Source organism: Centropristis striata, chromosome 14 (assembly GCF_030273125.1).
Source record: "Centropristis striata isolate RG_2023a ecotype Rhode Island chromosome 14, C.striata_1.0, whole genome shotgun sequence".
Classification (NCBI taxonomy): Eukaryota; Metazoa; Chordata; class Actinopteri; order Perciformes; family Serranidae; genus Centropristis; species Centropristis striata.
Window position 1 is genome coordinate 26,821,735 of NC_081530.1, and position 15,768 is coordinate 26,837,502.

Below are 15,768 nucleotides of genomic sequence, written 5' to 3' on the forward strand. Positions count from 1 at the left end.
AAGTATAATGTGTGTGTACAGAGGGGAAATTGGTTATTGAATTATATACATACGTTATGTACGCATAATATACGTAACATTAATATTTCACAGAAAACCACGGGAAATGGCTAGATATCAGATCTTAATTTTTTTGTTGTTATCATTATATTTGTCCAAACAAATGTACCTTTAGTTGTACCAGGCATTAAAGTGAACAAAGAAATTGAAGAAAACAAGGGTGGTCTGATTTTTTTTTTCAAGACTGTATGATACAAACATAAAGGATATGCACATAAAAAGCTTGTGTTAAACAGTTTGGCTGCAGTTGGTATGAATAAACATATGCAAATAATAAAAAAATATAATATAAACAATAATATTGGCCTATTTAAAAAACAAAAAACAAACCCATAGCTATATAACAATTTTCAGTCACATGACACAAAATAACCCCATGTTCGAGCCATGTGGTACAAAGTCCTATGAGGTCACACGTTCCTCTTTGTTATGTGCGGCTACTACATTTCCCATAATGCCTCTGTGAGTGGCCGCTGTGCTGGATGACAGCTATCCGGCGCCGAAACACCGATAGACACTCAGACGAAAGAGCCATGGCGGCCACGGGTGGAGGGAAAATCAGAAGCAGGAGATATCATATCGCCTCTAAACCTTACGCCAAGAGCAAACAGGTAAACCGAGTGGAAGTTTTCGTGTTAAAAGCCCGCGTTAAGGGCAATGCCGTTATATCTCAGCGCTTGTTATTGTTTTGTTGAGAGACATTTCATGGCCTGCCGTTAGCGCTCGTGGCCTCCACGCGCTGCTAGCATGTAGAGGAAATGCTACTGAGCTGGCTTATGGCAGTTAGCAACACCAGCCGGAGTTGACAGGTCAAATCACGGCACAGTGAGTCGTTTACACTAGTTAACAAGTATTCGGGGAAGTGTAAGTGCACACATGACACGCCGGGACAACCAACGTTAGCTCTGTTAGTAACTTCTTAGCCGCTAGCTGAGTTAGCAGAAAGCAAGGAAGTAGAATTCTAAGTGTTAGCCGATGCAGCTAAAAGCTAGTTAGCATTGGCCGAACAACGCATTGTTGTCTTCGGCTGTTAAGTTTTTAAAGGAGGCACAACAAAAGTGACATGATCATTTGGTTCTAAATAAAGCCATTCCGCAGCCATGGGTACCCGCTTTTCATGCGGTCAAATTTTAAAATGGTGTTTTTGGCTTGCCGGGGAATCATTTTGGATCTTAAGCTAGCTGCGGTTAGCCAAATCTCAGCCAGTTGGATTGCGCAGGAAGCATTGGCTGATTGGGAACCCACATGGCTGCCTGAGTGGATTCACCTGCCGCCTGGACCTGAGCTAATGTTGGCTTTAATACCGCCCCATATTGTTAACAGCGGGCAAGACATGTCATGATCCTTTGACCTAATTTGTTAGTCATGACTTGGAATATTCTAGTGACCTGCAAATGATAAGTTGTTTATGTTAATATCAGCCTGCTGGAGTGTTCTCTGTCTGGAGAAGCGACAACATTTGAAAGTTCGCTTTAAATATGATGCCGGGGAGTTTCCTTGACAACAGACTCAAAATGCATATTTATACAAGCAGCTGATCATTGTGACAAGCTTATAGTGTTAATGTGTACATCTTTTCATTGTCATTTTATTAGGTAAACCTAGTAAACAAAATTTGGATAAATAGTCATTGTTGTCTCACATTTGTGTTGACTTCAACCACTTTGTATTATATACATTTCGGCCAAGTATATCAGTCATTAATCCATCGTTTATCCAGGGAAAATTGACTTAGCATTAAACTTTTCTACAGCAATGTCCTGAATTTACATTCATTAGGGCTATACAATAGCCCATATGATGATAACCACAATAATGAAAATGAGCTCACAAAAAAGTCAAATTAAACAAATATCTAGCAGAAATATTTGTGAAGAATTATACACAGAAATAAACAAAGTAAGATGGAAAAAGTTTAAATAACAAATCATAAACCAGTCTGCCAAGAGGTAAGGATATACAAATACAACAACAATAAAATGCAGAAACATTCTAATACTGTCTTAATAAAACTTAACGTCGTAATTTAGGGCAGAGCTAATGTTTCACACTGTTAGGTGTAGCCAGTCGGACCTAATAAAGTGTCAGCTGTGTGAATTTGGTTTAGTGAAATTTGTTGTAGTTTAGAATTCATACACAACACAGTTAAACCTCTCTTACAAATGCTGCTAACCCTTATGTTGTATCACCATCAAATTTAAGATCTTCACATCAAATCCCACTACATCAAAAACCAACATTTTTGATTGGAAAGTGTGTAATTACAATTGTTTATACAGTGTTGAAATGAAGAGCGACTGACTGGAATAATGTATTCATGCCAGCAACAAACAAACATGACCTTGTGATATTTAGTTTGAATAAATGCAAATATGAGTTGAACAGTGTTTCAGGTGTGACATGTAGGGGTCATGATTACATCTTTTAACGCTTATATAGGTATTTAAATAACAAAAGTCTGCAGAGCTAATGTTTCACACTGTTAGGTGTAGCCTGCGTTTGAGGACGAAAGTCAGCCAAGAACAATAATTAACTAAATCATAGTTATCCACTTGAAAATACTGGTTTCACTTTTCTTCAATAGCTTTGTTTATACAACACTGCTGGATAAAAAGCAGAAGAGGCGAGATAGGGCATGTACTTCTTGGACCATCACTATCTCAATTCATCTCACAATGTGTCGGGTTGCTTACTTTATGTTAATACTTCATCCCTTGACACAAATATACATACATACATGCATACGTACAGCTGACTCAATGTTCTTCACAGATGTAGATGTACACACTCATCACATTTATTCATGTGAAAATTAGATGAACTCATCTATTTAGGTACCAGCATACAAGTTAGACATGATAGCTTTTGGAGTGAGCGGTGGCAGTCGACCATAGATTATTTAGTCATGTAACCCTGTCCACAGCAGATATGCAGCACCTTTAAATCCTTATAACAATAGCTTATGTAGCAGTGAGTAAACTAGCGCTTTGATGGATATTACACTTGCTCTTGACTAGTTTAAGTTGTATTTATTTGCAAAAAGGTTAATGAGCAGCGTAACCCACAGGTGTATTTCATAGATAAGCAGGAAACAAGGGGCACAAATGTCTCTTATCAGGAGCTATAAGCTGCCATGAGTTAGACAGCGTAAACATGAAGTGATGCAACAGCTAGGGGGCCCCTTCTCTCAGCCTTTCCCCTCTCTCTATTTTTTCCACAAGAACATGGGACAGTATAGCCAAAATCTAAAGACATCCAGAACCAATATAAGAGCTAAGAAACTAATTTTATCATTAAACACTGACAAGTTTCCACAGGGGAAATGCATCAAAATTGAAAAAACTTGTCAAAGCGTTATTACACCTTTCTAAATACACCCTTTCCTTTAGCAAGTCGATGCATTTATAGATTTAATGTTTTGTCTCTGACTTTGTCATCTCCCGCTGCAATTTCAAACCTGGAGACAGTTGGGGGCATTGTTCGTGAAAAAGATCTTAAGTTATAAAGCATTTAATGTTGGTATATTCAACTACTGGAGCAAATTCTGTGGTGGCGTTTCCAGAATATCTATCATGGAATCCAGCACCAGAATAATTCATCAAATATTTTCTTACATCGAGTGGGGAATTTCTTCTTTAAAAAATATCTCTGATACAGTCTGCCAGTACTTTCCCCCCTCTGTTGTCATTTCATAGTGTCTCTAAGAATTGTTTAGATGCACACTGATATTTTCAGGAAGGTGGCCTTGAAAAGATTTTCCTCTGCTGTCACATATTAACTTAACTTTGGTTCAAGTTATTTCAGGTACACATCATTGACTTTATGTTTTTAATCCTTCATGTAAAACGGTGATAGACGAGTGACTGGTGCAGGCTGTGAGGCTATCTACCAATATTGGAGCACAGTTCTGCCGTTAACAATAGGTCATACATCTTTACAACCAACCTAACTCTTAGGTCTGCAAAAGCATTTAAAAAATGGTGGATATATTCCAGTTAGCCAGTTAAAAACTGGAAAGTGTTTTGGAAATGTAGAGGTCACTTCGTTGCAACTTAAAAATGCTTTCTAGATATCGAATTCCTAAACAGTTCTGTTAATTTCTAAGTAACGTGTAGGAGACTAGACTCATCTTTATCAACTGGAATTCATCGAGTCCTCAGTACAGTGTAGACCAGCGTCACTGGCTCACTGCTTCACAGAAGCATACACAGCTCCTGACCCAGATTCACACTGTCATACTTAGCTTGTGTTTTGCTCTGCACTGGGGAGGACTAACTGCTTCTCATTGCAAGTGGGCCTGTGCAGCTGATTCAAATAGTAATTAATTGCTTTATTTTGTGCAACTGTTGTATATGATTTGAAGAGGAATTTATGTGGAATTGCTTTGCTGCAAGCTTCTTATATTTTTGAACGCCTTCAATAAATACAGGCCTCAGCATCTTATTTTCCTCATTTTCTTCAGTGTTAGTAGTTGAAAACAAATTGGCAAGATTCATCTTGCAAAACCGTTTTATATGCAGCGTTATTACGCGCATGGACTTTTATCCAATGCTGATTGTCAAGGGAATTCTCTAATGAGGAGGCTACAAATGATGGCCTGAATTTATGGCACTTTGTTTCATCTGTATGCATTTATCTCTGCCTCTCACTCATTTCATCCTTATGTTCACAACTTCCTCTCCCTTTTGTGTTTTTATCAGCAGCAGTCAGGCCTCATCAGTCGAGTGACAGACACAGTAAAGAGCATAGTTCCTTCCTGGCTGCAGAAATACTTCAAGAATGAAGATGCTGCTGAAGGAGAGGGGGCTGTACTGGGGACAAACCAGAACTGCCAGCCACCTCAACCTCCTAATGGCAGCGAAGAGGGACCTCCTCCTATTGATGGGCGTGATTCCCCAGAACCAAGCACCAGTAACACAGGTGATGGACTCATTCTCATCACATCTCATCAAAAATAAAATTGCTACATTAGCTTTTATATCCCATGAATGAGGATTGATTCTAACCTGTGACTTATTTCTCTCTCACAGAGCCCTCAACTAGCCGGGCTTCCCTGAACTTTCAGGACTATGTGCTTTCTCGACCACCCCTGAGTCGATCCCACCTCCACTTCTCTCCGCTGGATGTCTCCTCCCCGACCCTGGGGGCCTCCAGCAGCCTCTTCTCCCAACCCTCTACCTCCTCAGCCCCTGGACCCTTTTCCACAGGCTTCTCCTTGGTCAAAGAGATCAAGGATAACCTCTCACAGCACGAAGATGATAACATCTCCACCACTAGCGGCTTCTCCTCCCGCGCCTCAGACAAAGGTAAAAATTGAGCAAACATTGTTTTTTCTTTGTATAGAGAGAGATGTGTTTGGGTTTCTGTATATATGTAGATATTACTGCACTAAAGCTGGAACAAACAAAATCATGAAGAAGTGGGCTGTATTGAGGTGAAATGTATAACTTTCCACACATTTTTGCTTCCATGGTGGAGGTAATTTAATTGATGTTTGAACTACAGAGAAGTTGGCAGTGTCAAGAGTGTCCTGCATAATAAGTTACTTGTACTCTTTGTATTTTAAGTGCATCTGGATGCAAATTATTTGTTATACTTCACTAAGATTTTGAATGCCAGACTTGTAATGAGTATTTTTATTTGATATTTTAAATTAAGTTAAATATCTGATTTCGCCTTCCACCACAATTAAGATACAGACGTTAAGGCATTAGATTTTTTCAATTTTCCGTCCCTTTAACAGATGTGCCCACTTCCAAAACAGCATCACTTCCCCAGCTTTGGTCCCCAGAGACGGACAGAACACATTCTGGGTCCCAACATGCCCAGTCCAGTCTGAAAAAGCCTGCGTTCAACCTGTCTGTATTTGGAACTTCATCCAATGTGAGTATCGTTTTGTCTATTAATTAAGATCTTGAAATAACAGATCTGTGCCACAAATACCTGCATATTTGTGCGTCAGGAGAAGTGACCCACTTAGATATAAAATGTCTTTCTGAAATTTGTCCCGTGTACCCAACTCTTCAAAGGCTTCTATAATTTTCAAATCCTAATAATACTTTTGGAGATTTTTAGTATTAATTTAAGTGCATTGCCTGGAAAAACCAATCAGTCACTCTACCCACAGCCATACAGTATCATGAATTCTTGCATTTGGTCTGATTAAGATGTAGTACATTTCCTTTTCATGTGCATGGCAGCATGCCAGACACCAACAATCAGCTATACTACTCTGCTGTAATGAATTATCACTCACATTTCTGTTAATTATTAAAGCAAATTTCCGAGTGACAACACAAGTCTGAGCTTTTTGCATCAGATGTTCTAAACACCTTTCTATATTAAACATCATTACATGTTAATATATCTACATCCTCTCAAATAAAATTATTTGATGAACTGCTGGCTATTTAGGGCAGAAGAAGCTGAAATATTTCATTATTATTGAAAAATTGCAGGATGTATTTAACTTAGTTTTGTTGCATTGTTTTACTAAATACATTACAAAAACTGATAAAAAATAATGGGTTGGTGTTTGAGAATGCAACTGATTATTAATAGAATGAAGCAATATCACTTCATCCTAATGTAATTTGGTTTAACCCTGTATCTTCCAGTCGTCATTGAACAGCACAGTGCTAAACTCCAGCCAGCTTGGAGATTCACCCTTCTACCCCGGGAAGACCATGTATGGTGGGGCAGCTGCAGTCAGGAGCTCTCGTGCTCGTCCTGGAACACCGTACCAGGTGAGCCAGTGAGAAACTTCTGAATCCGGAGTCAAACAATGTTAAATTGTTGAGAAATAACTTAACCTGGCGAGCTAGCACATTTAGTTTAACATATAAGTTTTGTTCAGCCTCAATATGCATTTAGTGTTCTGGCTGTTAAAGTGTAGCAGCCTTTACTTGGTGACCACTGACACCAATGCTATGGGATGAATGTGACTGGAGAGTGATTATTATTCATTTAATTGGAGACTAAATTAGCTCATCTGATCTTTAGGCTCCAGTGAGAAGACAGATCAAGGCCAAGCCTGCTGGTGCTCAGCCCTGTGGGGTGACCAGCGCAACAGCCAGACGCATCCTGCAGTCTTTGGAGCGAATGTCGAGCCCGCTGGCTGTGAGTATATACACACACACACACACACACACGCACCATCTCTTCTATTCAAACTTGATTTCATCTTGTATTTATACACAATTTGATATTTCCTCTACAGGATGCCAGAAGAATCCCAGCAGCAGCCTCATCCCCGCTGTCAGCAGTAAGAGCTTTTGATACATTTACATATATTATAATAATTTGGTTGCAGTTAACCATTTTATATTCAATCACTGTATAAGATCATTAAGAAGAGAAACGCATAGAAATGTTCTTAATTGACAAGTGTCCTTAAAATGTTGAAATACTGACATCAAAACCACCTGAAAACACTGTTTTTTGTTTAGCAATAAAGTACAGTTCTCTTGCTTGACTTTTTTTTTCCTTTGCAGTCAATGGATGGCACAAATCTAGATGTTCCATCTTTCCAGTCGAAAAAGAAACGTGTAAGTAGAGATTTTAAAATATTTTTATTGAGCCAAAGAATATGATGCTTGCAGTTTATTGTTGTGTCAATGCTTATTTGCATTCACATGAAATTATAATGCAGATGATAAAATATTTAGCATTGCATTTTTAGATTGGAACAGTATCAAAAATATATAATTTAAAAAGAGAAAATAATAGACATTAAATAAATCTAAAGCTAAGATTAGGAACAGATAAGCCACTCTAGGAAGGAGCAGATTTTGAAATTCCTCTGAGAACTACCTCATGTCTGGTTTGTTAAAAATGTATATGTGTATAGCTTTGATCACTGATCCTTGTTTTTGCATTTTGTGTGTCATACATGTCCTCGGATGACTTTAAGCTACGCTATGTATGCAAATCAGCAACCGAACTCCACCTGTGCCCTCTGCCCAGTGTGTTTTTTAGTTTAGTCTTAGTAATATGAACAAGCAAAGCATTGTACTGACCCAGCAGCACTTGTTGTCGTTGTTCCTCCTGTCATTTCCTGTCGTACTGTCTGTTGGCCTCCTTTTACACCAGTTAACAGGATTCTCCTTGGCTGGGACACAGCTGTTCACCACTGTATATATTTGTGTGTGTGTGTGTGTGTGTGTGTGTGTGTGTGTGTGTGTGTGTGTGTGTGTGTGTGTGTGTGTGTGTGTGTGTGTGTGTGTGTGTGTGTGTGTGTGTGTGTGTGTGTGTGTGTGTGTGTGTGTGTGTGTGTGTGTGTGTGTGTGTGTGTGTGTGTGTGTGTGTGTGTGTGTGTGTGTGTGTGTGTGTGTGTGTGTGTGTGTGTGTGTGTGTGTGTGTGTGTGTGTGTGTGTGTGTGTGCGCACATGCTCGTTTTTCGTTATACGTGCAAGTGCTTGTGAACAAATGTGCACTAGAGTCGGTGTGTGTGTGTTAATGTGCAGTGTGTTAAGTGAAGTCCATTGTTAAATCGTGCCAGCTCTGGACTTGTCCTCGGTAATAACTGTCAGGCATTACCAGCTGCGACAGCTGCTTTGTAAATCCTAACAATGGCGTATTGACCCTCACAGGTCCAAAACAAGAAAGCCCACTATGTTACGGACTGCTGCCTTGGGGTTTTACCTTGGTAGCGTCCAGAAAATGGTCAGACACATACTAGACTGTTGAGGTTGATACTGATAACTCTTACTAAACATCTTGATGTTTATTTAAATAATTTTACATAGTTTGCTTTGTGATGACATTTCATGGGTCAAAGGTCAACAGGGCTTCCTGGTGGCTCACACTGGTAGAGCCATTAAGGCAGAGTCCTTGCTGCGGCGGACCCGGGTTCAAATCCGGCCTGATGTCCCTTTGCCTCATGTCTTCCCCTCTGTCTCCCCCTTTCTATCTGACTATCTAATAAAGCAGTAAAATGCCAAAAAATAATCTTCATAAACTTCACTTAATGTTTCATAATGCTTTATGAAAAACACTTTACTGGAACAGAAGCAGAGATTGTGACTATATTTCACTTTTTGTGGGGCCCACCTTCAGACTGTGGTGATTGTGCACATCTTCTATGCTGCTGGGTTGAAGATTTGTGTGAAGCATCCAATTTTAGAATTTGTAGCTTCTTTGCAGCAACATCCATATTTGAAGTATTGTCTACTGTCATGGCTACTTGAAGTGGTAATTCTAGTTTAATATTGTCAACAAGTTATCAGAAGAAGAATTGATCGTCTGTAGCAACAGACTAGTAAGAGATTAAACAACCATGGCCTGTGTTGGTTGTGCTAGTGTAATTTTGAATTTTTTTTAGAAATGTTACTGTTGATGTTCTGGGACACCATGTCATGTTTGAGTTGAGATGTTCCAGTCCTTTGTCATGACGGCGAAACTATAGCAAACACATTTAGACAAAGAATAAAGCAGTGATTCTTGTGTCTCTTGTCAAACCAGATGGATTCCAGCCTCCCACCGGTGCAGAAACTGGTGGTTCCTTCTGCAGCGTCAGTGTCAGGAAACCGCTCTGTGTCCTTCAGGCCTACTTTGACTCCTGGAGGAGTGAGCAGAACTCTGGACAGGACCCCAAGAGAAACGGTCAGGAACACTGTGCTGCATCATATTGCACTATAACATTGTTCAACATGTTAAATGTAGCCGAATGGAGTCTAATACAAATTTGATGCTAAATGTGTTGCCGATTTATTCCCTTAGCCCACAAGACAATCACCGCAGCTACCTGAAGTAACACCAGGTCCATCTCAAAGGTAAAACAGGGTTGTTGTCATTTTTCAGTCAAGAAAACTGAAGGCAATATAACAATCACATCAATAATTTTGCTGCTCTTTGTATCTTCTTTAGTTTGTTTTACTATACCTGTACCTCTCTACTCCTCCATTACTAGCACAATGGGTTCCAGTGTCCCAGTCTATCCTCTGTCCAGCACGCCTGCAGCCAGCGGCGCAGGCTCTGGAGGGGGCAAGATGAAAAGGGAAAGGACCAGTACACGGCCTTCCTCTAAACGCCCTGAAGAGGAAGAGGTAAGGGCTTTCCATCAAGAAAAGTTATTTTGGACATATGCAAATGTAGCGGCAGATAATGTTACACAATTAAACTCCTGCTTGTTTTCTGACTTTAGGTGGCTGAGGTACCGGACCTACCAACCATTTCACTTCCCATCAGCACCTCCGCCTTGCCCACCTTCAGCTTCTCCTCCCCTCTTCCACCACTCACAACCTCCACCACCGTCAGCCCGGCCCCCAGCGTCACACCTGTTACTCCTGCTAAGGAAACCATCATAAATAAGGTCTGTCTGATGAAAGTGTCTCATTTCACCTCTGTGCTACTACAAGTCGAATGCTTAACCCATTGAGGCCTAAAACGCCTGTAAATATTTATACATTTTACAAATGTTTGTGTTCTTTCTAGGAGCCACCAGCAGCCTCAACACCTCCCTGTGTACCCTTTACATTTTCCTCCCCTATTGTCAAAGCAACTGCTGCTAGTCCTCCTTCCTTTTCCCCCTCAGTAAGTAAACAGTTTGTCTTTTAACCCTCTGAACCCCAAGAAGTTTCAGGGTGTCTTTTGCTCCTGTAATATTCTAGTCCTGCACCTCTGTGGAACAGCATAACCCAATTTCTAGAAGTAGGGAGAACTAAAAAGTCTTGTGCAATATAACAGTTACAATGCAATTGGTCATTTAAAAAAAAGAAAATGCAAATTATTTTTTTTAGAGGTAGAATATATAGACACAACATTTGTGTTACTAGTTTTGGAAGACATGATGGCTCCAAATACTATATATTTAACGAGTTACGTTATTACAAGCTCTGCTCTGAACAGTCTGCAGTTCAGTCTGAGTTCTACTGCTTTTTTGTGACACTTCTCAGTCAGATCAATATTATATAGCCAATATTTAGTGATTTTACAGTTTCTGGCTATGATTAACCCAGCAGTAGGTTCTGGGGTTCAGAGGGTTAATGATAGCTAATTATTTAGGGTAGACAACTATTTATAACAGTTCCATTGATATTATGATAATGATTTATTTCCTGTGTGTAGGCTGGATTCACTTTTAGTGCACCTGTAGCAAAGTTAGGTCCCTCCATGTCAAATGGGAAGCTGGCCTCTCCCATAGCAGCAGCAGGTAAGCGTTTTCCTGCAATTGACATAATGCTGATTCTTTGCCTTTCCTGAGAAAACTGGAACTCGGGTTTGATCTTTGTGATTTCATGTTTTGTTTTACAGTGAAGTCGGCAACAAGCAATAGCACAGAAGATTTTGAAGGACCGTTCAAACCAGCCAAGACACTGAAGCAGGGCAGTGTGCTGGATCTTCTCAAAGCACCCGGTTAGAATCCTTAACTCAATAGACATCTGCAGTTACTTGTGCATGCTTTGTTTTACAAGGATGTTCACCGTTTAAATCCTTGTACTTGTTCCATCTAGGCTTTGCTTCTCCTGTCGCTCGGACTTCCCCAGGCCCTAACAACGATCTGCTGCAGACCTCCACACCATCCACAGCACCCTTCTCCTCCTCCACCACCACAACAACCACCTCCTCCCTCTCTTCAACAGGGTTTGGTGACGTGTTCAAAGCCCCATCAGGTTGGAGCTGTGATGTCTGTTTGGTGCAGAACAAGTCATCAGACACCAAGTGTGTTTGCTGCATGACCCCTCAGCCCAATTCCTCCCCATTCAAATCTACGGACAATAAACCTTCAGCGGCCACTTCTGTTGTGCTGGAGAGCAGCAGCACCAACACCACCTCCACTACAACCACTGCAGCTTTTGGCACAATGTTCTCCAAACCTGCAGGAACTTGGGACTGTGATACGTGTCTTGTTCTAAACAAACCTGATGCAGTAAAGTGTGTGGCCTGTGAAACTGCCAAGCCTGGGACAGGGCTTAAACCCTCACTGACTCTTCCTTCTGCCTTCTCAGCTGTTAAGACTGTATCCACACCCACAGCCTCCGTTTCTACAGGGTTCTCTGGATTTGCAGACAAGTTCAAAAAACCTGAGGGTGCATGGGAATGTGATACGTGTTTGGTACAAAATAAGGCAGAAGACACCAAGTGTGTGGCCTGCTCAACAACCAAACCAGGTAATGAGAGACCATAGTGATGTTGATATTCCACCAAGTGCTGAGTTTTGGGATTTTTTTTCATGAGAGTAAACTTATATTTAATTTCTTAATTTCTCTTTCCTCGTCCTCACAACAGGAGCATCCGTAGAAGGCTCTTCTTCAGCCGGCAGTGCTCCAGTGTTTGGTTTGGGAGATGCGTTCAAGAAGCCAGAGGGTTCCTGGGAATGTGATGTCTGTCTCGTGCAGAATAATGCTGCTGATGTACAGTGTGTCGCCTGTCAGACGGCCAAACCTGGAGCTAAGGTTGAGCCTAAAGGTAACAAAAGACACCCACTTTTAAGATTTTTGCAAAGATTTAAAAGTATTTTCAAATAAGTGTTTGTTTGCTTAACATATGCAAAATTGCTGCAAAATTTAATCAAAATTTTTATTGTAATCGCAGTATGGACTAGTGGAATATTGAAATTGCAGGAGGTGTAGGGATGTTAGAAAGTTATACGCTATACATCATATCATGTTTTCTGATAATTTAATAAATAAATTGGCTGTATATAATAAACGCATTGTTAAGCCTATTTAGGTTCACTCCTGTGTGATTTTAAACTCTTATTAAATGAGAAGTACAGAGTATTTTCTCATTTCATTGTGAACTTAAATGCAGCAATTTCAAGTGACATTAACTTGAAATAAAAATCAAGTCAAGTCAAAATATGTAGTACTAGTACTATAGTGCAACAATATCTCCCAGTCTAATAATCATATTCTAAAGGTTTAAGAAAAAACGTTGTATGGTACAGATCCTTGCAAGAAAAATCACACCATGGTGATTTTAATATAATTTTAAATGAAAATGAGTAAAATGATATCAAAATATTCACAATCAGATACTTTTTCCGAATGGTACAGCCCTACTGTCAACATTACTGTACATAATAAAAATAGCCAAAATATTAGGTTTTGAGAAACCTGAGTTTGTAGTATAATCTCTACCTAATACAGATTTTTTTTTTTCACCTTTTTTAAAATTTTTGTTGTCCTTCATTTCTCTTCAGCTTTTGGTTCTTCTTTTGGTTCGTCAGCTGGTGGGACTTCGGGCTCTAGTTCTGGAGGGTTTAAGTTTGGCACATCAGACAGTTCATCAGGATCAGGATCTGGAGGTTTTAAGTTTGGAACATCAGACAATACATCAGGATCAGGATCTGGAGGTTTTAAGTTTGGAGGCTCATTGACCGAGTCCTCCTCTTCATCATCAGGTGGATTCAAATTTGGAGTTCCTTTTGGAAGCTCCTCATCAGAAACCACTTCTAAAGACACTACTGCCACATCAGGGTTCAAGTTTGGCAGCTCATCTGAGGGCTTTAAATTTGGGGCTGCCTCTAGTGATGACAAAACGCCTGATCAACCCGCCGCAGGTTCTGGGTTTAAGTTCGGGTCCAGCAGTGGGACAGCATTTGGAACTGGATCATCGAGCACAGAAGGTAACTCCTCGAAGGGCGGCTTCACCTTTGGACTGTCAAAACCCGAAGAGAAAACATCAGACACCATCACTACCACCACCTCATCCTCTGTAAGTTTCACTCCCGCTTCCTCTCAAGAGAAGAATGACAGTGCAACATCATCAAATGATGCCACATCCACAAACACAAACCCAACCACCACCACAACTACCACCACTGGGTCTGTATTTGGGAGACTGGGTGTGCGTCCGGTACAACCAACGACAGAGACCGTCACAGTCTCTGCACTTGACAACGCATTTGAGGAGCCGGCTGCTCCCACGTTTACCTTTGGAAAGCCAGAGGAAAAAAAGGAAGCCGCTGCCTCACCAGCTCCGTCTGCCTTCCTCTTCGGTGCTGCTAGTAAAGACGCAGATGCTACATCCGCACCGGCCACCTCAGGAGGCTTCTCCTTCAGCAAGCCCAGTGCTCCAACTGAACAACCTCCACCCCCTTACAATTTTGGCAAGCCAGCAGACAAAACTGAAACATCAACTGCAGAGGCCCCAAAGCCCTCTTTTACCTTTGGACAAAGTGCTGCAGGTGAGAGAAAGTGTGGACAGTGAAACTAATTGTTTTTTGAACAGGCTTTCTGTTATCTGCTATCTATTATCTGCTGATTGCTTTTTTAGTTTTTGTAGTTTGCTCAATATATCAGCCACTGAATTAATTGTTTGCTATTATCCTATCATAAACCCCTAAATCAAGAGTTGATCTCTGCAGGCTTTTTCTTTTTACTGAGTTGCCCTTAAACAAGGACTCCATTGTCTTGCATTGAAATGATGTGTGGACACTGCTGCAATACCTTGTCATCTATTCTCTAGTACGCCATAAAATAATTTAGTATGTCCAAAACATTGTATTTCAAATGCAGCATGCCCAAAAAAAACAGAACGGCCTACTGCATCTGGTTGCATTTTTGCACTATGCAAGCTAGCATGCCTGCATTTGCTGCATATTCTGAACCACAAACCTCTGCACAGCATATTTATGAGCCAGGGGGTCAAAGTTCATGTTATGAGGAAGTAATGTCCATATTATATATGCATACTGTATGCAACAGTGCATACTTTGCAAGGGCAGCTGCTGTATGTGATTTGAAACACAGCTATGTTTTTAAATATAATTAAGGGTGAACGGTCCTTTCAAGCCAACCTTGATGACATCATCAGGGCCATTTCCTCAGGCTATAGAAATCCCCCTCTTAGCGTAATAAGACATTATCCAACTGTGTTCACAGACATGGTATATTTCACCACCAGTAAACTGACTGTTAAAAAATTATAACCAACTTTTTATTCCCCCAACAGATTCTTCTGCTCCAAAACCAGCTTTTTCCTTTATGGCTAGTAATCCGACCAATACAGTCGACTCGACCACCTCATCATCCACCACCCCGACGCCCAGTCTGTTCGGCACCACGGCCACCTCCACCAGCAGCAGCAGCAGCTCCACTCAGGCTCCTGCTCCTTCTGCAGCTCCTAGCACTTTCATGTTCGGTCAGCCTGCTGCAGCCTCCAGTGATGCTCCTCCAGCTAAATCCTTCGTCTTTGGCCAGAGTCAGGACAGCCAGCCGCCTGCCCCGTCAGCTGCTCCTCTGAACTCTACTCAGGCCCCAGCCCCATCTCAGCCCTTCATCTTTGGTGCTCCTGCCAGTGCTGCTCCTCCTGCTGCTGCCGCTGCTCCATCCTTCGGCTTTGGAGCAGCAGCACCCTCTGCTGCCTCGTCTTCAGGTCTGTATTTGCTCATGGTTGTCGCTTTAGATAATGAATATGATTATGGTGTCTGTTTTGAACTTGAGTGACAATATATTTTATTATCTATGCATGTATTTATATCTTGATCCTTGTTTTTCAAACAGCTCCATCTGCAGCTCCATTTGCATTCAGCTCAACTCCCTCTGGTGGATTCGGGGCCAACCAGACTCCTTCATTTGGCTCATCCTTTGGCTCCCCTTTCACAGCCACACCCTCCCAGCCCCCAGCCTTCGGGGCCAAACCAAATGCCGCCCCTGTGTTTGGACAGCAGACCAACTCCACACCTGTATTTGGAGCTGCTGCAAATTCTGCACCAGGTGGGTGACTGAAATGTTTTTTTTTACTTTGAGGTTGTCCATTGTA

At 41.1% G+C, this 15,768-nt stretch overlaps 1 protein-coding gene across 3 annotated transcripts in view; it reads left to right on the forward strand.

Moving 5' to 3' along the window:
- Positions 1 to 556: 556 nt before the first annotated feature.
- nup153 (nucleoporin 153) overlaps positions 557 to 15,768 on the forward strand; it is a 17,453-nt gene continuing 2,241 nt past the window's right edge. The window contains exons 1-20 of one of the 3 annotated variants that reach the window (XM_059350142.1): positions 557 to 671; positions 4,761 to 4,980; positions 5,091 to 5,366; positions 5,804 to 5,943; positions 6,678 to 6,806; positions 7,063 to 7,179; positions 7,280 to 7,324; positions 7,554 to 7,607; positions 9,523 to 9,663; positions 9,781 to 9,833; positions 9,971 to 10,106; positions 10,205 to 10,372; positions 10,495 to 10,593; positions 11,128 to 11,212; positions 11,314 to 11,415; positions 11,514 to 12,170; positions 12,289 to 12,468; positions 13,205 to 14,191; positions 14,959 to 15,381; positions 15,510 to 15,722. In XM_059350142.1, coding sequence (XP_059206125.1) covers positions 594 to 671; positions 4,761 to 4,980; positions 5,091 to 5,366; positions 5,804 to 5,943; positions 6,678 to 6,806; positions 7,063 to 7,179; positions 7,280 to 7,324; positions 7,554 to 7,607; positions 9,523 to 9,663; positions 9,781 to 9,833; positions 9,971 to 10,106; positions 10,205 to 10,372; positions 10,495 to 10,593; positions 11,128 to 11,212; positions 11,314 to 11,415; positions 11,514 to 12,170; positions 12,289 to 12,468; positions 13,205 to 14,191; positions 14,959 to 15,381; positions 15,510 to 15,722 — 4,303 coding nt within the window. In that variant the 5' untranslated portion in view covers positions 557 to 593. The remainder of the gene's footprint in view (positions 672 to 4,760; positions 4,981 to 5,090; positions 5,367 to 5,803; positions 5,944 to 6,677; positions 6,807 to 7,062; positions 7,180 to 7,279; positions 7,325 to 7,553; positions 7,608 to 9,522; positions 9,664 to 9,780; positions 9,834 to 9,970; positions 10,107 to 10,204; positions 10,373 to 10,494; positions 10,594 to 11,127; positions 11,213 to 11,313; positions 11,416 to 11,513; positions 12,171 to 12,288; positions 12,469 to 13,204; positions 14,192 to 14,958; positions 15,382 to 15,509; positions 15,723 to 15,768) is intronic. The other 2 variants (XM_059350143.1, XM_059350144.1) reach the window with 2 other exon arrangements.